Raw genomic sequence first — 24,683 nt, 5'->3', positions numbered from 1 at the left:
AGTGGCGTCATCTTGGCTCACTGCAACCTCTGCCTCCAGGGTTCAAGCAATTCTCCTGCCTCAGCCTCCCAAGTAGCTGGGATTACAGGCATGCAACACCATGCCCAGCTAATTTTTGTATTTTTAGTAGAGATAGGGTTTCACCATGTTGGCCAGGCTGGTCTCGAACTCCTGACCTCAAGTGATTCACCTGTCTCAGCCTCCCAAAGTGCTGGGATTACAGGTGTGAGCCACTGTGCCCAGCCTTTCGCCCATTTTTAAAATTGGGTTGTCTTCTTGCTATCGAGTTGTTTAAGTTCCTTATAAATTTTGGATATGAACCCCTTATTAAATACAGAGTTTGCAAATATTTTTTCCGATTATGAAGGTTGTCTCTTCACTCTCTGGATTGTTTCCTTCTGCTGTGTGGAAGCTATTTAGTTTGATGTAATCCCAGTTGTCTAGTTTTGCTTTTGTGCCTGTGCTTTTGGGGTCATTAAAAAAAAAAAAAAAATCAATGCCCAGGCCAGTGTCATAAAGCCTCTTCCCCTATGTTTTCTTCTAGCGGTTTGACAATTTCAGGTCTTAAGTCTTTGATCCACTTAGTTAGTTTTTGTATATCCAGTGAGATGAGGGTCTACTTCCATTCTTCTGCATGTAGATATCCAGTCTTCCCAACACCATCTACAAAGAGACTGTCCTTTCCCCAATATGTGCTCCTGGCACCCTAGTCAAAGATCAAATAACCATAAATAGGTGGATTTATTTCTGGGGTATCTATTCTGTTCCACTGGTCTATGTGTCTATTTTTATGCCAGTATCATGATGTTTTGATTACTATAGCTTTCTAGTATATTTTGAAATCAGGTGGTATGTCTCCAGTTTTGTTCTTGATCAAGACTGCTTTAGCTTCAATAGTTCTGTTATTCATAGAATCAACTGTGATAACTATAGAAGTCCCTCAGCAGCTAAGGTTAAAACAAACAAACAAACAAACAAAACTCCAGGAATCTGAAAATTTAAGAAATTAACACTCAAATACATAATTACATTAAGAAAATATCATGGGAATACTAAGTCTTAGGGAAGGCCATTTAAAAAATGAGTTAAAGCCTATCATAGGATTAAACACTTTTTTTTGTTTACTACTTTATTTCTTAACGAATTATCTTCTAGTCAGTAGAATAGCCACCTGGGTTTGAAAACATTTTGTGGTTGATTTTAACATTTGTCATAAGCGAGTCTGACTACATTAAAAACCTTATAAACCTGCAGGACATTCTACAAAATTTAATTAATTCACCAGTTGAATCTAAACCTCCTCTACTCAATATTAACTAGAACTTACACAAAATCTCATATAACTGATGTTCAAAACAGTAACTACAAGGTACAAAATAATCTGAATCTTAAGTTCTTGTTACAAAAACATTAATATAGATGATAGATTTTAGTGCTAAACTTGTTAAATGATCTGTGTGTGTACATTTTCAAAGTTAATTACTAGAATTACTGAAATTTTTATCCTTTACCTTTTCCTTACTTTTCAAGTATATGTTTTTATATTACAAAAAGGCAAAATAGAGAGTACCTTCAAAATGTCTTACTGACAGTTGTATTTACCAGGAGTTAGTGGTAACATTTACGTGGACATATTAATTCCTTTTTTAAAAAACATAACTAGAGATTTGGGCTGGATAGAGATATGAATTCTAATCCCAATTTTAACACCTTTTGAATGACTGAACAGATAACACACTTCCACATATTACAGATTCTTTAATGGCAAGGATAAGAACTATCAATGAGTAAACTATGGTAGCAATGGCAGGAAGAGGAAATATTTCTATTGCTCAAAAACAGAAACAAAAAAATCCCCTTGAGTTGGTGCTGTTTACTATTCAACATTAAAGGGGAAGCCAGGAGCAGTGGCTCATGCCTGTAATCTCAACCCTTTGGGAGGCTAAGGTGGTAAGACTGCTTGAGCCCAGGAATTCAGGGCTGCGGGGAGCTGCCTTTTTTTGTTCAGATAGTGCTACTGAACAAAAGCCTGGGCAACAGAGCAAGATCCCGTCTCTAAAACAAACGAACAAACAAACAAGAAATAAACCATTAGAGGGTAAGACATCACCAGATTTTTTAAAAACTGAGTCATACTATATCCATAATCTCTTTCAAAATTGGTTAATCAAGTTTAACAGAAGGGAAATTGATACCTGTATTATGTAAGAAGTTAGTATCACTGACTCTAATGATAACTTTAGATCACTAATGATGATAACTCCTATTTGATCCAAACCAGCAATGTGGTATCCTCTTGTTTTATTTTTAATAATCTGACATAATTTCTGGTATCTCATGAAACCAAAAGGGTAACGGAGGTCATAAACACTTTGAATAATTTTCTGACTATACCTACGTATACTTTGCTAGGAACTAGAAATCAAAAAAATTCCAGAAAAGAGCAATTATACCCAACAGGTAGTAGGTACTCACTGAAAGAAAAATACAGGATGTTCATGACCCAAGAGGTTTTACATTTCATTTTACTGTTTTTTTAAACTAACTGGTAACTCAGGTCATTATACTCTGATCATTCTTTATGTGATCCACTCCCTTCAATATCTAAATGTTCTTTATAGCAGTGCTATCTTGAGTTTTCTGAATGGAACAGTGCCTTTCAAAATCTTTTTATGAATTTCCTTCATGCACATAAGTGCAAAAATCTTTAATATTTTGAATTTTTCTCCCAAATAAATCTGTTTTTCCCTGTTTTTATAAGTGTGAACTACCTGCATCAGAATCACTGACATGCTTATTGAAACATTCTTGTATTGCCATCCCCAGGCCTACTAATTGGAGAGGCTTGGAGTCCTCAAATCCTCATTTTTCTAAGCAAGCACCAAGTGATTCTTATGTACACTAATGCTTGATACCTCAATTATATGCAATTAAGATTCTAAAGCTCTTTGAGAACAAGAATTATACAATTTCTTCTGTAATTATCCAACACAGAAAATCACCATAGAGAATGCTTAGCAGTGACTAGTTTTTAGAAACACTAAAATGCTACTCATGTAGAGGACAAAGGTTGCTATTCATAATTGAATAACTACTCTGGGATAAAGAAACCCAAAATGAGAAAACCTGAAAAGTAGTCCTTCTGTAGAGCATGCGCATTTTATCAGTAAAGCTTCATAAGTAACGTGAGTACAACCTTTATAGTGAGTACAATATAAGGTGCAATATTAATATCTGAATATGCATCATATATTTTCCGGTGATTCCACACACACCTGTAATTTTTATCAGGTCTTAGTTTAATAAAGCAAAGGTGTATTTACTTAATCTCTAAGAGTTAACATTAAGCTTAGTTTTTATTTGTTTTGAGACGCAGTTTTGCTCTTGTTGACCAGGCTGGAGTGCAATGGCACGATCTAGGCTTACTGCAACCTCCGCCTCCCAGATTCAAGTGATTCTCCTGCCTCAGCCTCCTGAGTAGCTGGGATTACAGACGCCCACCACCACTCCCAGCTAATTTTTGTATTTTTAGTAGACAAAAGGCTTCGCCATGTTGGCCAGGCTGGTCTCGAACTCTTGACCTCAAGTGATCCGCCCACCTCGCCCCCCCAAAGTGCTGGGATTACAGGTGCGAGCCACCGCATCCGGCCACTTAGTTTTTAAAATTTAACAACTATTAATAGCCACAACTAAGCTTCCTAAAAATATGTAGTTCAGAATAATAGCACCATTGTGAACCAACACTAAATTCTAGCAAGTCCAAGAAGAATCAAAGAGGTTCGAAAAAAGTAGTTACACACAGCAAATTGGTACTACTAATAGAAGGCATAGGGTAAGACAGAGAAATTTTTAACCAAAGCATAGTTCTTCACAACATTGAGCATCAACTGGATGTGAATGATTTTTACCCAAAGCAACAAATCAAGTAAACTAAAAGTAAACCTAAATGGTCATTCTTTTATTTCTACAAGAAAACCACAAAATAATTATACCGCTTAAACCAGGAAATAAGTATAAAAACCAACAATGCTATAGATTGGATGTTATCCTCAGGATTGTGTAGTTTGAAAGTACTGAGAGGCGATTTGGAAATGTTACCTAATGCTATTTTCATCAACATAATGACAGCAACTATTTAAGTACTACTTTAAGGTTTTAACTTACAAAAGTATTACGACACTTGTTGCTTCTTACTATTAATACAATAAAGTTACCTAAAGCCAGTATAAGCTTATGCACGGAATGTTAAGAATGCATTCATGCATTCATATTAGGAGCATCTATATTTTTCTTAAAAGCTGTTTTCTTTTTTTTTTGAGACCGAGTCTCACTCTGTCGCCCAGGCTGGAGTGCAGTGGCATGATCTGGGCTCACTGCAACCTCCACCTCCCAGGTTCAAGCGATTCTCCTGCCTCAGCCTCCTGAGTAGCTGGGATTACAGGCATGCACCACTATCCCCAGGCTAATTTGTCTATTTTTAGTAGAGACGGGGTTTCACCACATTGGCCAGGCTGGTCTCGAACTTCTGACCTCAAGTGATCCACCCGCTTCAGCTTTCCAAAATGCTAGGATTACAGGCATGAGCCACAGTGCCTGACCTTGAAAGCTGTTAATATGAGCACCCACACTGTATCAAAAATTGAAGACTAAGTTACAATCACCTATTCTTGAATCTACTATGGTCAGGATTTTTTAAATCTGTAAATTGTCTGGCAACATCTACATTACCCTTATATAAAATATGTAGCAATACAATAACGATCGCAACTATGCAATTTTAATTGCAATTATAGAAGTGATCACAATCTTGTGATCTAACTTTCTTGAAGAGAAACATCAAAATAACCTAAAATAGAAGTACATTCTTGGATGAAATAGACAAAAGTGGCCAAGTTACTGTAAGAGATAAGAATGTAAGGGCATTCTTAGAATTTTAGTCAGCTATATGCAGTAAACTGACAGGAAATAATATATATTTCTCCACCAACACAATGATTCAGTGTATCCACAAAACACAGATATATGCAACCTCCAAATCAAATCTGTGTTACTTAATTACTTACCCACGGTATACCAACTAGCATCTGTCAACTTGCTGATAATAGCTTCCTGAAAAGATCCATCTGATGTCCTTGTTTCAACAATAGCTCCAACCTAAAAAATGTGAAATCCCAATTTCCTTACCAAATTTAAACAAATAAACCAAATCACTCCCACCAACTATATAATCTAGCTAAGAAAAATAAACACCATACTTATGATAAAGTTCTAAGACAGTGTAAGATAGAATTATCATTCATAGTACTTATCTATTTATTATGCAATTTGAGCTCCAAAACACTTTGACAGAAGTTAGGTAGCTATTATTACTACTTTACACACTAAAAATTGCAGTTCAGAAAAAGAAAATAATTTGCAGAGTCCAGCATGACAGCCCAGTCTCTTAAGTCTTACTTTAGAGCTTTTCCACTATATCACATTGCCTTCAAGAAAATTAAATCGAAGAACTGTAAAATTATAAGACAACAAAAATAGCATCCATTTTCTTTCACAGAAACAGTGAATACTGGATTCAGCATTTGTATTTAAGGGACCTTTTAGATAAAGGTTCACCTGGAGAGATAGGGATGGACCAGTTGACCTTCTTTCAGTTCCCAGACCTTTGTGTATCAGATATTAACTAGAGTGGTACTCTGATATAACAGATTTATTACATAAACAAATGGCCAGAAATGGATGGAAAACGTAATCTAGGTATTCATTAAATTGAATTAGGAAGTGAACATAGTTTACTTGGTAAATTAGAACAACCAAAGATTGATGGTTATGATACTCAACTTAGAAGGCTAAACATCACCTCAGATACAGCAACAATGTGAAAAACAAAGCCAGGTATCCAGTTCAAGAATTCAAAACAGAAAGGTAGGTGAAAAACTTAACATGTTTATATATATTAAATTACCCTTCTAGAAGATGTTTAGTATTCTACAACTTAGAATACAGCCATTGCAATATCATAATTTATACTAATTATATTTAAACCCTTCATATGTATTGTTTTCTGATTAACGTTCTCATAAAATGTTAAGTCTATGTAGAAATGTAAATTCAGTAAATATGGTATAAATCTATGATTATTTTAGATTTTAAACCGTACAACATACATACTCTTAAAGGACCCTTTACTTGGTCATCTTGTACCAATTGTGTGGTATTATCCTGTTTCAGGAGTACCTGAAAAACATTTTGCACAATAATTTGCATATTACTTTTAAAACAAATACCTTTATAGTAACACTATAACAATAATGTCTTTAATTTATGCTTTCTTAGCACCATGTGGTGACCCCTGCTAATGTAATACTTATTACATTCTCTTATTAACTGTGAGCTCGAGGGCTGAGTCTTCCCTTCATTGCTATATCCCCAACAGTTAGCAAGTGTCAATGCATATTATCAGCCCTTAATAACTGTCTACTAAATGAATGAACTATATAATAATCTGTAATGATTACTATAAAAAAAACTGCCTTTATTGCTTTTTATCAAGTCACAAAAGGTTCTGATTGCCACCAAGTACACAAAGAAAAACAACAGTATCAAACTGTATTGCCTATATGAAAGGTAAACAAATTAAAACCAGAACTCTGATCCTTTATAAAGTGAAGCTAAGCAATAATCATAATATGCACTGATACAAACAAGTGCTCCCTTCTACTACACATCTAAAGACAGAGTAACTCTATGTTACAGATGGCTGGTTACTATGGTCCAAATAATAGATGGTCCAAATAAATTCAAAATCTAGGTAATGTATGATAAGACCTCCTAAAATAATCATTGTATTAATTTTAAGTAAATAAGAGCCACAATACCAAATTTGAATTGTTAAAGAATCTCAAATAAATATAGAGTAATCAAATCCTATATAGCTGACATGATAAAAACACTGTATGAAACAAAAAGAAATGAATGTCAATTGACATCCTATCCTAACAATACTTGAAGGTTCATCAAGAAAACTGAAACATCAATTTTATAATAGTCACAGATACATCTATTTACCCTACAAATCACACTCATCTAGTCAATGTTTCTCAAACTTTTTTTTTTTTTTTTTTTTAGACAGGGTCTCAACCTCCGCTTTCCCAGCTCAAACAATTCTCGTGCCTCAGCCTCCCAAGTAGCTGGGATTACAGGCGTGCACCACCATGTCTGGCTAATTTTTTGTATTTTTACTAGAGACAGAGTTTCAACATTTTGGCCAGGTGGGTCTTAAACTTCTAGCCTCAAGTGATCTGCCTACTCTGGCTTCCCAAAGTGCTGGGATTACAGGCATGACCCACCGTGCCCAGCCTAATTCTTAAACTTTTAACATGCATCAGAAATATTTAAAGGGCTTATTAAAACACAATTACTGGATCTTACCCCCAGAGTTTCTGATGAAGTAGATCTGGGGTGGGGAAAATTTGCATTTGGAACAAGTTCCCAAGTAAGGCTGATGCTGCTGGTCTGGGGCGACCCCTTTAGGAATCACTGCTCTAGTTCACCGATTCATTCAACAAATTTTGAGTGTCCACTATGTATCAGGCACTACTCTATGTGTTGGGCCTAGAACAAGTCAGACGTTTCCTCCTTTTATGGTGCTTAATTCTGGTAGGAAAACATCAGATATATAAGTGAATAAAGCAAACTGCAATACAGCATGATCCAATACCAATGACATAATTTTATGACTGGCGCAGTAAAAAAAAAATCTGGAAGACCACATCAAATCTCTTTGGAGTCATATCAAGGAGGACTTTCACAGTGTTCTATACCACTGCAGGATGACTGTAGTTAACAATGCTATATTACATGGTTTCAAATGGCTAAGAGGAGGATACTGAACATTCCTAACACAAAGAAATGAAAAATATTTGAGATGATAGATATGCAAATTATCTTGATTTAATCACCATACATTATATGTATCAAAACATGACTATGTAGCCCATGAATATGTAAAATTATTATTCATCAACTTAAATAAAATTTTTTAAGGAGGACTTCATGAACTATATGATATACCTCTATAATGTTAAAAATGTTTATAATAAGCATAGGAGGTATCTAAGTATAAAGTAACAAAGACTATTAAAAATATATTCATATAAAAAATTACTGGCAGGAATCACCAAAAAAAAAAGTTATTTCAGAGTAAAAGCATCTTAAAAAAAAAATTTTTTTTTTGAGATAGGGTCTTGCCCTGTCATCCGACCTGGAGTGCAGTGGCACAATCACAGCTCACTGCAGCCTTGACCTCCCAGGCTCAAGCAATTCTCCCATCTCTGCCTCCAGAGTAGCTGGGACCACAGGTGCCTGCCACCACACCTGGCTGATTTTTTTATCTTTTTTTCTGGACAGACAAGGTCTCACTATGTTGCCAAGGCTGGTCTTGAATTCCATGGCTCAAGCAATCCCCTCACTCAGGCTTCCCAAGTGCTGGGACTGCAGGTGTGAGCCACTTCACACAGCCAAAAATATACGTATGTATTTTTAGTCTCCCTCTGTCACCCAGGCTGGAGTGCAGTGGTGCGATTTCGGCTCACTGCAATCTCCACCTCCTGGGTCCAAGCGATTCTCCTGCCTCAGCCTCCCGAGTAGCTGGGACTACAGGTGTGCATCACCATGCCAGGTTAATTTTTTTATTTTTTGGAGATGGAGTCTCGCTCTGTTACCCAGGCTGGAGTGCAATGGCATGATCTTGGCTCACTGCAACCTCCGCCTCTCGGGTTCAAGCAATTCTCCTGCCTCAGCCTCCTGAGTAGCTGGGATTACAGGTGCCTGCCACCACACCCAGCTAATTTTTGTATTTTTAGTAGAGACGGGGTTTCACCATGTTGGTCAGGCTGGTCTTGAACTCCTGACCTCAGGTGATCCACCCGCCTCAGCTTCCCAAAGTGCTGGGATTACAGGTGTGCGTCACCATGCCCGGTCCAATTTTTGTATTTTTAGTAGAGACAGGGTTTCGCCACGTTGGCCAGTCTGCTCTTGAACTTCTGGCCTCAAGTGATCTGCCCACTTCGGCCTCCCAAATTGCTGGGATTACAGGCATGAGCCACTATGCCCAGCTGCAAAATAAACCTTTTAAATGCTTTTTTACACTGTCTTGAAAACATAATTCCTGTTGTATTTGTATTGTCCTAAACACTGAAATTGTCTCTACCTGAACATTAAATGAGGGAAGAAAATAGATTACAGTCCAAGTATGCTACCACAAATAGTTAAGATCCAAATGACAGGAAATATCATGAGCATGGTATTTTGATGGTAGCATTTTGGAATACCTTCTCCTTTTGAGTTCTTTATTTCTTGACTTTTGATGTGCTTTTCCTGTAAGTTTGGTATATAAAGGGTTTTCGTATAATGACTCAATAAAATGCTGATTTGCAGTCTCTCCCCAAATTTCTTCAATCTAGAGTTAATAAAACTATTGCATAAAAACAAATATTACCTTAACTTTCACCAGCCTTTTCACAGTCTTAATCTTTGCCTCACAGAAGGCACCTCGGTACTTGGCACTGACATCAGTTCCCACTGTCAGGTAGGCAGGCTCATCCGCCGCCTGGTGAAAGGAACATAAACTGTGAATGTCATTACTATGCCTCCCTACTCCAACCTCAAGTCTCATTAAAAGGTTGTGTTTGAAGCATTAAGAATATTAAAATGACTTGTTTATTAATATCATTGAAAATTTGAAAAATACCCTAAACATTTGATTAGCAACCTTTCATTTTATAGACTGATATCCTGATATGATAAAATGTTTTAAAGTTGTAATTCAAAATTATCAGTGAGTAAATATGTTTTTTTCTCCAGATACAAAATTTTTCAAAAATTCTACTATTATATAAGCAGAAAAACAAAAAAAAGAAAAATATTTCATATTACACATATCATAAAACTCAGTTATTCATTTATAGCTTCCTGAAATTTTTCAAATTAAAAGAAATGTTGCTACTAACACTAACAATACATAACTGTTTATTGACATGGCCACATAAAGGTAACATCTTTTCATAAGGAAAGTATCATTTGGAAAATTCATCTGCTAAAAGCTGCACTTGAAAGGTTTTAAGTCTGAATTCAGCCGATGAATGCAGATACGAACTGATGGCTCAAGACTTGTAGGCATACCTAGTTTACCACACTAATCTTCTTAGTATAAAAAAATAAGCGTTACTAAGAAACATCTACCTTCAGCAAAGGGACACGACCAGAATGATACATAGAAAGATGTAAGAAATGTCACTCTACCACTCATTTTAATTTTTAGAGTAACAGGATGATTGCTATCTCAATCTGTCATTTTACCTTTTTTTTTTTTTTTCCGGAAGTTAAAGTGTATCTATACAAGTTCAACTTAACATTGTTAAGTGCAAAGTTAACAGTGTACACTTTGGAGATACGTTTTTAAGTAGAAAATGATTTTTTGTTTTCTAATTAAGTTTTCCCAAGTAATATTAAAGAAGGTTAAATATGTCATTTACTTCAAGAAAATAGAAAACCACGAGAAAGTTTGGGAAAATGCTATATTTCAGAGCTTAATATAATGAAACAGTAAATAACACAAGAATTGGGTACCTTTTAAAGTAAATGCATTTACAAAAAATACAAATTGAATAGGAATGCTTTTGGCAAATAAAAATCTGACCTGAAACATTCAATGGCCACAGCATTCAAGAACACTATATGAGATCCTTTCCCTTTAACCATCCACATACTGATATTTGCAGTCATTCTCAGTAGAATATATATCTTTTTAGGATAAGTATATGTTTTAAAATACTTACTGGAAAGATTTAACTGAAACTATTATTATAGTTCAACTTCAAATATTTTAGCCACATAAGTTCACTTTACACACAGAAGAAATGATACCTTCATTACTTAATCCACGTATTCTTTCTTTTAGAAAATCGCATTGGCACAGGGGAAGAAAAAAATTTACAAAAAATCCCCCAAAGAACCAAAGCAGGACAAAAGCTTTACTTCTGCAAAGGTTGCTGCCAACACAGGAAGTGTTTAAAAATACTATCCGAATGGACAACAATTGAAAGGCTGCACCAGCCTTTCCAAAGTACTGCTACAGAGAGGGCCCAAACTCCGCATTTAGACACACAGATCATTTCTCACCCATTCAACACATCCTTCTATGCCGAAACTGCTGATCGGTAGGAACATCAATTTTGAGTAGCAAAACAAATGACATTCCACGGCACTAGCCTTACGACTGGCAGTGTCCAGGGCGCGAGGATCGGGGCAGCGTTGACTCCACTTACCTTCATTTTTGTTGGTGATCTGTGGGGTTCCAGCTCAGCGAGCTATCTTCGCAGTCGCTAGAACTACGGGGAGGGGGAAAGACAGGCACAGACAGAATCAGTCAACTGCGGGGAGCGACCAAGGGAAAGAAAGTAAACAAACGCCAGCGGGGAGGGGCAGAATCCTCACCAGCCAAGGGACAAGACCCCTTACGAGGGCAGCCAGGACGCAGGAGCTGAGGGGGCAGCGAGAACCCCACGCGCGCCAAAGGGCAGCCCGTTCCGCCCCAGAGCTCGCCAGCGGCCCACCGCGCCCCCGCCTCTCTGGCCACTTGACCCGTAATGCTCAACTCGGAGCTCCAGGACAGATAGCTCCGAAAAACGCCAGGGCTCCGTTCGGGCTTCCCCAGGTCCCCCGCGGAGGCGACCGCCGAGCCTCCGCTCCGCTGTCCCCCGGATACCCCGACTTCGGCCCGCGCCCCGCCTCCGCCGCTCGGCCCCCTCGGCCCGCCCCGGGCCCGCGGTGGCGGCAGCGGAGTGTCACGGCGCCATTGCTCTCCTTCCTTCGCTCTGCACCATGTCAGAAAAGAGAAGCGCTCCTTCACCCAAAGGGGCAGGGGCCGCGGCCTTCAGCCGGGAGCCGCCAGAGCCCCGGGGGACCCGCGCGGGGGAGGGGGCAGGGGGCGGAGGGGAGGAGGAGGGGAGGTGGCCCGGACAGGGTGTGGGAGGGGAGGGGAGCCGCACCGCAGCAGCCGCTGCCTCCTCCCAGCGCCCGCCTCAACTTTTTGTACAGCCCAGAAAGGTATCAGCTCGCAGCCCCTCGAGTCCTGCCACGGACTCCGCAGAGGTGGACGCGCCGCGGAGTTGGGGGACGGCTCCCCCAAGCAGCCCGCTCTTCACGGCGCGGAAGCAAACTTAGCGGCGCGGCCAGCCCCACAGCCATTTTCCCGGGAACCCGGGGAAGCGGACGAGGAGGCGGCTGCAGCTGCGGCGGCGGTTCCTGCAGTTGCTGCCGCTGGTCAATGGCTGGCCCCTTCCCTTGCGCTCGCCGCGCCACTTGCCTAGCATCCCTCTCCCCACCTCCAAAGCTTCCAACTGCACCGGGACCCCGGGCAGCAGCAGCTGCTGCTACTGCCGCTTCGTCCATTCAGTATCCCCCGATTCCCCTCTCCCCACCTACCAACTGCGGGTGAAGTGCGCGCTGTCAGCTCCAGAGTCCTCCTCCCCTCTGACCTCCGTGGGCCCCCGTCCGGGCAGCACCACTCCCAGCCGCGGCTGCAGTTCCTGCGCCCGGTTCCCCACTCGCCCCGATTTACTGCCACAATCCACCAAATAACAAGCTGTTGAGCAGACTCGCTTCTACACGAACTCCTATTGGCTGCTCATGACGCCGAAGAGCTTCGGATAGGACCTCGCTACCTGCCGTCCTCATTGGATGTAGCTGTGAAACTTCATGGATTGGTGAGAAAAACAGCAGGTAGGACATCTTCCACTTATGATTGGCTTTTTCCGAAGACCAACGTTATTGGAGAGTTGGTTATTGAGTAAGCAAGTCCTGAGAAATGATTGGTAGAGACGACTCCGGATGTGCTTGACTGGGCACTGATTGGTGAATTGAGGGGTCAGGAAGAGCAGTTCGACACGAGGATTGGCGGCGGAGTGTCCCATGGAAACGGAACCCAGAATTGCAGCCAGGGGCTTGCACGGGGGCGGGGCAGGGTCTTTCCAAGGCGCCTGCGCTAAACCAGCTTCTCGGCGCCATTTTGTCTCGGCAGCGGTGGCCGTAGCTCCATCGCATTTTATGTTTCTGGCGAGAAGGGAACGGAGTTTTCATCAGGTAGATTGGTTTTTGTGCAGCCGTCCTCCACCGTTTCCTCCAGGACAGCACCTAGTCGTGGCCGGAAGAGTCTCAGAGCTGTCAGAAAGGTCAGTTGGAGGCTATGGTTGTCCGATTGACTGGGGGGATGGCGCAGCCCTAGCGGCACCGGCACCGGAAGTGAAGGAGCCGTAGGCAGCCATGGTAAAGTTCTCCCTGCGGCGGGGTGGGGAGAAGGGGCGGGATGAATGGGGGCGAGGCTTCCTCTCCCGCCGAGAGAAAGAGATGGAGGAGAGGCAAACGTCTTTCTTGGAGGTTCTCTTTCGGGCTTTCGAGAATGTGAGAGATTTTCTGGATTCTGTCCCACTGCAATCTTTCCTGTCTTTGGAAGTGCATTTCGGGGACTTGCCATGTTCTCCACCTGATTGGCACCAGCTGTGGGAACCTTCTTAGTTAAGACAGGGAAGAAGTGGTTCTTAGAAACATCCTGCAGGGGTAGAGGTTTCCGCGTGCTCCTCACGGGATAAAGCTGTGAGGAAACTGGAGAAACCGCTGGCTTTCTGGATACTGAGGAATTTATTTGCCAGCGTATACGCTGCTTCTGTGACCTTAGACAAGCGTCTGTGTCACTCTGCACGAGGCTTATGCTACTTTTTGAAAGCAAACAGTGGTTTTGCAGGGACTGAAAACATCTTGGGTAAAAGGATGTCCCCGATAAGATAGACGTTGATCTTGTTCTGTTAACATCTTGTATTCTGTTAAACGAAACAGACACATTTTTAAATAGTGGAATTGGGGTATAAATTGACTAGTTTTATAGAATGGAGTAATTTTTAAAATGTGACATATCGTCACTAATCCACGTGGACTAAATTTTCTCGGTAAGAAAACAACTAAGCAGAATCAGTTTTTTATTCTTAACAGTGATTTTGCTCAAAAGTATTCATAAAAACGTGAAATGCATGTTGGCATTTCTAGTGAGTGACCTAGTCACACTGGATAGATCCTAATGGTTACCCTCAGTACCTCTGATTTAAACCCTACTGCTATATTGGTGGGGCCCATGATTAGAAAATGATTGTGTGACCTAACAGTTACTGGGTTTTTTGGCAGTTGTGCTGAAGAAAACAAAACATCTCGGTGATTACTGAGGTGAGTCATACTGTCTAAAAATCCTTAGAATTGCGGGGGACTACCTGGAAAAACTTTCTGTGGATGAGTAAAGGAATACCAGAATGGGAAGAAGCGTAGTTGAAAGATGTTTTGTTTGGTCAGATTCAAATGAGTCTGTATAATTAGCTTTCTGGTGTAATATTTTAGAATGAAATCCCAAAATTAGGACATCCTTATGGACTTGTTTACCCATTTACGTGGTTCTCATTTCTGGACTTTGATATACCTAATGTTTTTGTTATAAAACATTATGCGTATTTTTGTGATTTCCTCCCCCCCACCCGCCTATTTTAAAAAGTTCTTATATAGAAGAGATCTTGTAAATGGGAGTGTTTAGGAGTGAAGCAGTTTTTTTTTTGTTGTTGTTGTTGTTTTTTTTTGAGACAGTCTCTGTCATCCAGGCTGGAGTGCAGTGGCGCAGTCTCGTAGGAGTGAAGCAGTTTTTTAAAAGATCTTATAAAACAATATATTACTGAAGTTTCTAGGGGGTAAGCATCCATAATTCCACTATCAAAGTTTAAACTGTTATTATCGAATCCAAATAATGCATGGACATTTGGAAATTACTAAAAAGCCCAAAGAAGAATACAAAAATGTCTTCCCTCCTCCAAAAGGTAGTTACAGTTTATACTATAGTTATATATTATACAAAAGGCTTTGTCTTTTCTGTTGGTTTTGTTTTACAAAATATTCTAGTGTTGTTCATTTTCTTACCATCTATTTTTCTTTATAGAAAACATTGGGAACATTGGAAATATTTTATTGTAAAGCATAAAATTATGTCTTCATAGTGTTTTGTGGGATAAATATACCATAATTTATGTAACGTGTTTATTTTTCTATAATGGTAGTAATATGTCAGTGAATATCCTTGTACATGTTTTGCAAAATATTGTGTCTAAGAAGGTCGTTGCAAAAGTAATCGTGGTTTTTGCATTATTGGAATTTGCCATTTGATGTTGGACTGCATTGTTAAATAAATGTGGTTATGTTATACATAATTTTAATGGGCATTTCTTGTTTTGTTCTTTTGGTAATGACTTACTACTTGCTGTTTATTTCATGTTTATTTTATTTTATTTTTGAGACAGAGTCACGCTCTGTCGCCAGGCTGGAGTCAGTGGCACGATCTCGGCTCACTGCAACCTCTGCCTCCCACGTTCAAGCAATTCTCCTGCCTCAGCCTCCCGAGTAGCTGGGAATTATAGGCGCGTGCCACCACACCGGCTAATTTTTTGTATTTTTAATAGAGAAGGGGCTTCACCATGTTAGCCACGATGGTCTCGATCTCCTGACCTCATGATCTGCCTGCCCCGGCCTCCTAAAGTGCTGGGATTACAGGCATGAACCACGTGCCCAACCTTCATGTGTATTTTAGACAATGAAAATGATGTTAGACAAAAAAGCAAATTCGAGCAGTTTTCCTTTTTGAGTTAAAAATGGGTTGTAAAACAACAGAGACACCATATCAGCAATGCATATGATTCAGGCACTGTTAACTTACAGTGCAGTGGTGATTCAAGAAGTTTTTTGTTGTTGTTGTTGTTTGAGATGGAATCTTGCTGTTTCAGGCTGGAGTGCAGTGGCATGATCTTGGCTCACTGCAACCTCTGCCTTCTGGGTTCAAGCCATTCTCCTGCCTCAGCCTCCCCAGTAGCTGGGATTACAGGCACGCACCACCATGCTCAGCTAATTTTTGTATTTTTAGTAGAGATGGAGTTTCACCATTTTGGCCCAGGCTGGTCTCGAACTCCTGACCTCATGATCCGCCCGCCTCGGCCTCCCAAAGTGCTGGGATTACAGGTTTGAGCCGCTGTGCCTGGCAGATTCAAGAAATTTTGCAAAGGGGAGGAGAGTCTTGAAAATCAGGAGCGTAGTGGCTGGTCGCCAGAAGTTGATAACTACCAGTTGAGAGCAATCAGCGAAGCTGATCCTCTTACAGCTACTTGAGATGTTGCCGAAGAACTCAATGTGGACCATTCTACAGTCCTTCAGCATTTGAAGCAAATTAAAAAGTGAAAAAGCTCGATAAGTGGGTGCCTCATGGACTGACCGAAAAAAAAAAATCATTGTTTTGAAGTGTCGTTTTCTCTTATTTTATGCAACGACAAACCATTTCTTGGTCATATTGTGATGTGCAAGAAAAAGTGGATTTTATACGACAACTGGTGATGGCCAGCTCAGTAGATGGACTGAGAAGATTCTCCAAAGCACTTCCCAAAGCCAAACTTGCACCAAAAAAAGGTCATGGTCACTATTTCGTGGTCTGCTGCTGGTCTGATCCACTATAGCATTCTGAATCCCGGCGAAACCATTACATCTGAGAAGTATGGTCAGCAAATCGATGAGATGCACCAAAAACTGCAACGCTTGCAGTCGGCATTGGTCCACAGAAAGAGGCCCAGTTCTTCACAATGCCCTTCTGCATATTGTACAACCAATGCTTCAAAAGTTGAACAAATTGGGCTATGACATTTTGCCTCATCCGCCATATTCACCTGACCTCTCTCCAACCGACTACCGCTTCTTCAAGCGTTGCGACACCTTTTTGCAGGGAAGACACTTCCACAACTAGCAGGATGCAGAAAATGCTTTCCAAGAGTTCATCGAATCCTGAAGCATGGATTTCTACACTACAGGAATAAACAAACTTAAAAATGTGTTGATTGTAATGGTTTCTATGTTGATTAATAAAGATGTGTTTGAGCCTAGTTATAATGATTTAAAATTCACGGTCTGAAACCGCATTTATTTTTGCACGAACGTAAATGATGAATTTTAGATGCTGAAATTTCTGGGCATCTAAATCTTCTTTCACATCCCTGATTATTTTTGGAATAAACTCCCAGAAGTGGAAATACAAGGCTGAAGGCCTGGTGTGGTGGCTGAAGCCTGTAATCCCAGCACTTTGGGAGACCGAGGTGAGCAGATGGCTTGAGCCCAGGAGTTAGGGACAACATGGTGAAACCTCATCTCTACAAACAGTGCAAGAAATCAGCCAGCATGGTGGCATGCACCTGTGTTCCCCACTAATCAAGAGGCTGAGGTGGGATGATCACCTGAGTCCGGGAGATCAAGGCTCCAGTGAACCATGATTGTGACAGTGAGACTTCATCTCAAATATATAGATGTGTATATGTGTATGTGTGTGTGTATATATATATGAATGGATTATGTATTTAAGGCTAGGGATGCTTGTATAGTCCATCAGAAAGCTTTTTTTTCTTACTGCACTTTATTTGTTGTCCTTTTTATTACTGCCCTGCCCCCCAAAAAAATTTCTGGTCTTTCTTTAGCTTTATTTCTGAACATTTTATCTTGGACCTCTCTTTCTTCAAGTAGAAATAATCGGCTGGGCGTGGTGGCTCATGCCTGTAATCCCAGCACTTTGGGAGGCCCAGGCGGGTGGATCACCTGAGGTCGAGAGTTCAAGACCAGCCTGACCAACATGGAGAAACCCCATCTCTACTAAAAATACAAAATTAGCCGGGCGTGGTGGCGCATGCCTGTAATTCCAGCTAATTGGGAGGCTGAGGCAGGAGAATCCCTTAAACCTGGAAGACGGAGGTTGCAGTAAGCGGAGATCGTGGAATTGCATTTCACCCTAGGCAACAGGAGCAAAACTGTCTCAAAAAAATAATAATCACAGTCTTTAAGTTACACATACCATAAAATATATGAGAATTTTTCTTGGACCCTAGGGGTGATTTTTTTTTTTTCCACTTTAGGTGAGCATTTGTACAGTGAAACATTTTGCTACACAAAAGTGATGTTTAGGAATAATAACAAATTATTTTCATGGTTAGTTAGTTGTGTTTAACTACTTTGTGTTTCCCTGTAGTCTTCTCTAAAGTTTCCCCTTCTTGTATGTATTCATTCTCTCAGTGCTTTTGTAGCCTGATAGGACCCCCTGTATGTGTGCCTCTTTGCATTTGTTTGACTCTTCCCAAATTTGAAACTCTCTTCCCAGAAAGCAGCAACTGTTTTATTTAATCACTGTTAGGTTCCCCCACCTGATAGGTGCTTTGTTGTGGATACTTCTTCTAAATCTGTATGCACATTTGTACACAAAATGTGAAATAAGCCAACTTAACATCTTTCGTTTTCTTAGGTTTTTGTTGTTGTTGTTGTTGCCGTTGTTGTTGTTCAGGTTTGTTTTGTTTTTGAGGCTGGATCTTACTCTGTCACCCAGGCTGGAATGCAATGGCATGATCATAGCTCATTGCAGCCTCAAACTCATGCCTTCCGAACAGCTGGGACTACAGATGTATGCCATCAGGCCCGGCTAAATTTTTTTTTTTTTGGTAGAGATGGGGTTTTGTTAGTTGCCCAGGCTTGTTTTTTCAACATAACAATAATTCTTTCTTGAAAATTAATGTTTCACAGATGCTGTCTTAACCTTAAAATTTTTAAATATTCCAGATACTTAGCTTAATACCAAATTGATTTGTAATTGCTAATAAAATATAGATTTAGAGGACCATTAAGAATGTGTCATGCTCGCTTTGGCAGCTTATCTACTAAAATTGGAACCATACGGAGATTAGCATGGCCTCTGTGCAAGGATGACATAAGAAGCATTCCATTTAAAAATAAAAGCATAGAATGTATCAGAGTATTAGTTTCTTCCGACCTCTTTTTATTCTCCAATCTCTTTTTAAGTATTTTATAATATCTTAATGGTAACTATAGATGAATATTAGTAATTACCAGACAATGTTTTGGGTATAAATGAATGAAATTATGAAGTAATTGTATTTTTGTAACCTATTAGTTAAATGAGCCCAAATTAATAGGAGTCATAATTATCAACTTTTTAATGTTTCTGCGACATAAGGTTATATTGAAGAATGTTTTATTTCTTTGATAAGAGTTTGAACGATAATACATAATTATCTTCCCAATGTGGTATTTTAGATCGAAATCTCAAAGTTAGCACATTCGTACGGATTTGTGTACCCATTCGTGTGGTTTCCAGTTTTAAGTACTTGATATTTTTATCACAGAACACCATGAACATGTGTGTGATTTTTTTTTTTTTTTTAACCAGTCTTATCAATGAGAGTGTTTAGGAAGGAAGCAAATTTGTGTGTGTGGTTTTTTTTAATCAACAGTCTGTATTCTGAACGTCTGAGTTATAACATACTCAAAATTTTTAAAAAGTCTTTTGTCTTTTAGAATAAGACTGATTTTATGGGAAAATTAAGCAAATGCTCCAGTTTGAAAAACCTGGATCTGCGATCTGTTTGTGGTAAGTAATTTTACTTAGCTACTCTTAGGTAATCAAGACTGGTCATGTTGCGTGTGTGCGTGCGTGCGTGTGTGTCTGTGTGTGTGTGTGTGTGTCTGTGTGTGTGTGTGTGTCTTTTGAAAAATGATAAACGGGCATGGTGGCTAACGCCTGTAATCCCAGCATTTTGGGAGGCAGAGGCGGGTGGATCACCTAATGTCAGGAGTTCGAGACCAGCCTGACCAACAAGGTGAAACCCCGTCTGCACTAAAAATACAAAATTAGCCGGGCGTGGTAACACATGCCTGTAACCCCAGCTACTTGGGAGGCTGAGGCAGGAGAATCACCTGAGGCAGGAGGTGGAGGTTACAGTGAGCTTAGATCATGCCAGTGCACTCCAGCCTGGGCAACAAGAGTGAGACTCCGTCTCAAAAAAAAAAAAATAGAATTTGTTCAACTGTGCAATTGTTTCTGTACACACGAGTATATATTGAGAAGTGGAAATGATTGCTGTGTTGAATGTAGCAGCTTTCCTAAAGATTCAGGTATTTTATGGAAAGTTACATAATTTACTTATTTGTAACCAAAGCAGACTTTGCAATTTCTATATTGTCTTTTGCCCTATTCAATTTTTATTTATTTATTTATTTTTTGAGGTGGGGTATCGCTCTGTCCCCCAGGCTGGAGTGCAGTGGCATGATCTTGGCTCACCGCAACCTCTGCCCCTCAGGTTCAAGCGATTCTCCTACCTCAGCCTCCTGGGTAGCTGGGAATACAGGTGCATGCCACCATGCCCGGCTAATTTTTGTGCTTTTAATAGAGATGGGTTTCACCATATTGGCCAGGCTGCTCTCGAACTCCTGGCCTCGTGATTCACCTGCCTCGTCTCCGAAAGTGCTGGGATTACAGGGATGAGCCACTGCACTCGGCACCGTGTCAGATTTATCTGCTGATTTTATGGCCACATGGAGTCATAGATAATGGTTCGTATAATTCAAACTGGAATGACAGCGTATTTTAGGATTCGGATTCAAGCAAATATGAGTTACATAATGGCTTTCCTACAAGGATCTATGCTGCAGAAGCTTAAGGTCAATAAAAGGGAGAATGTAATTACACATGTGGAAAGTGAATCTAAGTAGTTATTTCAAAAGATTTAAGCAATCTATATAACCTTATTTATAGACTTAAATGGCTCCTGATAATAGATTTGTCAAAGTTCTGTATACAATCAGATCTAGTGGTTCTTTTAAAAGAGACAAATTGCTTTAGAAAGAGCAGAAAGAAATTTATAATGGTTATTAAAGGCTTTTCAAGGATAGTGAGATATAATGTGTAAAATTAGAAGGAGAGAAGACATTCTAATTGGATGAAAGATTGTGAGCAAGAATACAAGGAAATATGTATTTGGGACAGAGGGTAAACCAGCTCAGAAAGGATGATTGGCTGAAGATTATGTAGGGAAAATTGTGTGTGGCCAACCTACCCCTGTTTCTAGGGTTAGCTGCACATCAGAATCCAATGAGGGTATTACAGGGTTCTAGAGGGTCTTGGAAGATTGGGTGTAAGCAGAAATTGATCATTATTTTTGTCTTGTCTTATTTCAAGTTTTACAAATTATAATGGAACTAAACAAAATAAAATGCAGCCATGCATGGTGGCTCACACCTGTAATCCCAGCACTTTGGAAAGGCCAAGGTGGGCAAATCGCTTGAGGCCAGGAGTTCGAGACCAGCCTGGCCAACATGGTGAAACCTCATTTCTACTAAAACTACAAAATTTAGCCTGACGTGGTGGCACATGACTGTAATCCTAGCTACTTGGGAGGCTGAGGCAGGAGATCCTGGGAGGTGGAGGGTGCAGTGAGCCGAGATTGCACCACTGCACTCCAGCCTGGGCAACAGAGTGAGACTGTCTCACAAGAAAAAAGAAATCACTTTTAATGCCACTTTTAAAGAGATTTTTAAAATTTCTTTCCTCCTTGTCTGTATGTATTTTCTTTAGTCTTAGAGTAGTTTTTGGTTTTCTTTGTTCCTTTAACATTATAACAAGCATTCAGTGTAACGGACAGTCTCTATAATGATTTTAATGTCTGAAAATATTCCATCAAGCTTTTTTATCCTTCTAATTTTTCTGTTGCATGACTATGTAGGTTTCATAGTCCTTCAGTATTGTGCTTCAGTTATCTTCTGCATGCATACAGTATTTTCTCTTTTGGACTGTTCTTTTAGGAGTACATTTAAAGAGTCATTGTATGAACATTTTTATGACTCCTGAAACATTGCTGTGTTGTTTTTCAAGCTGGTTATAATTTACACTATCACCCTCCCTGTGAGTTTATTTAGCTAGTGGCATTAGTCTATAATTTTCATTTTTACTAATTTAATTGGTACAAAATATATTGAGCTCTTTTTTTCTTTGTAATGTTTTTGTTGTGAATTAGTGAAATGGGACCTTGTTCTGTGATTTCACTTACTGATTCTTTTACAGGTTGTCAATTCACATTTCTAATTATGTATTAGAATCTTGATATTTTATTTCTTCATTGGTTGAGTTTATTATATAATAGTGGTAACTTGCTGCACATATTTTTCCATACAGATTTCCCTTTTAATTTTAGTTACTTTTGCTGAGAGTTCTTGAAAAGACACAGAAAGGCATAGCATAAACAAAATACAGTGTTGGAAAATTATTTAGAAACAATACCCATTGTAACTGAAGAAATGACACAGGAATTGGAAGTAGGGAGACAAGATACTGTTGAAGTGGTATCAGCATGAGATGAAACGAGTAGGATCTGGAGAGAGAAAGGAATAGGTGAGCAAGGAATTGTTTTGGAGAGGAGGAAAACTTGACAGCATTTGATCTCTGATTATAGAGGTAAAGAAGAAAGAAAACGAAACATACTCAGGATTTAAGAAAGAGGGAACGAGCAGTACCATTCACTGATTTGGCAAGTCAAGAAAAGCCACTGGTTGGTAAAGATGATGAAATCTGTTCTAAACATGCTAGTTAGAGCTTGAAATGTCCAGTAAGCATTTATTCTTCGTTTTGTCAAAATCTTTGTGGGTTCCCTAATTGGGACAAGGCATTGTCCCAAACCTTACATTGTTTCTACATTGTGACTTTTAATTCCATTCTATTAGACTTAAGTGTAACTGATACTTTAGTTCAACTTGAATTAAGAAAAAATAAGTTCAGGAAAACCAGATGATTCTCAAATTAAGGAGAGATTTGTTTTTCATTATTGAAAAAAATATAGTTTTGTGAGAACATAAATTTTCTTGCACCAAAATAAGTTCATACTAACTTGTTATAACATGTTTGAACAGGATCCAGTTTGAGGCACTAAGAAGGATAGGACATCAGTTTGCAAAGAGCCCCTATCAGGGCAAAATCCATTCTGCTAAAATTGTAGCAAGGACAAACATCAAATTGATGGTGAAAGTTGTGATGTGGAAGAATGGTGAAATCATTGATACTTTACCAATAGTTTATGGGGACAATGCCCCAAAGAAATCAGTAGCAGTTTACAAATGCATAACTAGTTTAAGACGAAGCAAAGTTTTAGATGAAGCCTGCAGCAGCAGACCAGTCACATCGATTTGCAAGGGAAAAGTTAATCTTGTTTATGCCAACATCTCAATTGGTTCAGCTTACACAATTTTGATGGAAAATTAAATTTGAGCAAACTTTCCACTCAGTGGATGCCGCCACAACTGTACACCCAGATCAGCTGAAGACAAGAGCAAAGCTTTCAATGGAAATTTAAACAAGTGTGATCAAGACCCTAAAGGATTTCTTTGAAAATTTGTAACAAGAGATAGAACATGGCTTTACCAGTACACTTTTGAAGACAAAGCACAGTCAAAGCAATGGCTACCAAGAGGTGGAAGTGGTCCAGTCAAAGCAAAAGCAGGCTGGTCAAGAGCAAAGGTCAAGGCAAAACAGGTTTTTGGAATGCTCAAATCATTTTGCTTGTTGACTTTCTGGAGGGCCAAAGAACGATAACATCTGCTTATGAGAGTATTTTGTTGAGAAAAATTAGCCAAAGCTTTAGCAGAAAAACACCTGAGAGAGCTTCACCAAAATGTACCCTACCCCAACAATGCAGCCAAGGCCCTTCATCAAACTAGGGCAGTTTTGCAAGAATTTTGATGGGAAAATATGAGGCATCTACCTTGCAGTCCTGATTTGGCTCCTTCTGACTTCTTTGATTCCTAATCTTAACAATTTTTTTTAAGGGCACCCATTTTTCTTCAGTTAATGTTTAAAAGACTGCAGTGACATAGCTAAATTCCCAGGACCCTCAGTTCTTTAGGAATGGACTGAATGACTGGTATTATTGTTTACAAAAGTGTCTTGATTTGGTGGAACTTATGTAGAGAAGTAAACTTTATGTTTTTTATCATTTAATTCTATTTTTCCACAAATTTTTTGAAGTCCCTTCATATATGTATGTTTTAAAAGGGCTCAAATGGAATAGAGTGAAATATCTTTCCTTTTCCCCTCTTCCTGAGTGCACTAATTTTTGTGTATTCTGTTTTAGTTTATTTTTAAAATAATGTCTAGAGGGAACAGGTATTTTTATGGAACATGAATGTTTAGCCAGGATTCTTTATCTGAAACCCAGGTAAAGGTGTTAAGTGTCTTGTTTTTATAAATCATTTTTATTTCAACAAAATGTTCAGTATAAGAAATTTCTTTTAATAATTACGTCAAAACGTGCAGTAGGTGGACTTTTGAGCTAACTCTGGAGAAGGAGCTGGATTTCACCAGTTAGCCTCCTGTGGATCTGCCACCATCATCACCCTCCCACCCCACCTCCACTGCCTTTTTTCCCAAGACTTTTTAAAAAATGTTTTATTGGCCAGGCACAGCACTTTGGGAGGCTGAGGCGGGCATGAGATTGGGAGTTTGAGACCAGCCTGACCAACATGGAGAAACCCCATCCGTACTAAAAATACAAAATTAGCCTGGCTTGGTGGCACATGCCTGTATGTAATCCCAGCTACTCTGGAGGCTGAGGCAGGAGAACCACTTGAATCCGGGAGGCAAAGGTCGCGGTGAGCCAAGATTGCGCCATTGTACTCCAGCCTGACCAACAAGAGCGAAACTACCATCTCAAAAAAAAAAAAAAAAAGCCGGGTGTGGTGGCCCA

General features: G+C 39.6%; 1 protein-coding gene, 1 long non-coding RNA gene and 1 pseudogene across 7 annotated transcripts in view; 2 read left to right on the top strand and 1 right to left on the bottom strand.

Annotated features, from left to right (window-relative positions):
- ARID4A (AT-rich interaction domain 4A) overlaps nt 1-12,782 on the bottom strand; it is a 74,806-nt gene extending 62,024 nt beyond the window's left edge. For 2 of the 4 annotated variants that reach the window (XM_009249119.4, XM_002824794.5), the window contains exons 1-5: nt 12,484-12,782; nt 11,325-11,387; nt 9,497-9,607; nt 6,169-6,234; nt 5,064-5,154 (exon numbers count right to left, since the gene is read on the bottom strand). In XM_009249119.4, coding sequence (XP_009247394.3) covers nt 5,064-5,154; nt 6,169-6,234; nt 9,497-9,607; nt 11,325-11,330 — 274 coding nt within the window. In that variant the 5' untranslated portion in view covers nt 11,331-11,387; nt 12,484-12,782. Of the gene's footprint in view, nt 1-5,063; nt 5,155-6,168; nt 6,235-9,496; nt 9,608-11,324; nt 11,388-11,493; nt 11,763-12,483 lie in introns of those variants that run through there. The other 2 variants (XM_063715879.1, XM_009249120.4) reach the window with 2 other exon arrangements.
- A 258-nt stretch (nt 12,783-13,040) lies between these two features.
- LOC134760147 (uncharacterized) lies at nt 13,041-24,683 on the top strand. 3 transcript variants are annotated; one of them, XR_010137059.1, is made up of 4 exons: nt 13,041-13,229; nt 19,471-19,543; nt 22,401-22,496; nt 24,072-24,683. It is a non-coding gene; the product is annotated as an uncharacterized LOC134760147 (long non-coding RNA). The 3 variants fall into 3 exon arrangements; XR_010137057.1 differs by having other exon boundaries at nt 22,855-24,683; XR_010137058.1 differs by lacking the exon at nt 24,072-24,683 and having other exon boundaries at nt 22,401-23,938.
- Nucleotides 18,789-18,884, top strand: LOC112128857 (U6 spliceosomal RNA; annotated as a pseudogene).

This window comes from Pongo abelii, chromosome 15 (genome assembly GCF_028885655.2).
Source record: "Pongo abelii isolate AG06213 chromosome 15, NHGRI_mPonAbe1-v2.0_pri, whole genome shotgun sequence".
Classification (NCBI taxonomy): Eukaryota; Metazoa; Chordata; class Mammalia; order Primates; family Hominidae; genus Pongo; species Pongo abelii.
The sequence above is the reverse complement of the archived record's forward strand: the minus strand, read 5'-3'. Positions and strand labels throughout refer to the sequence as shown.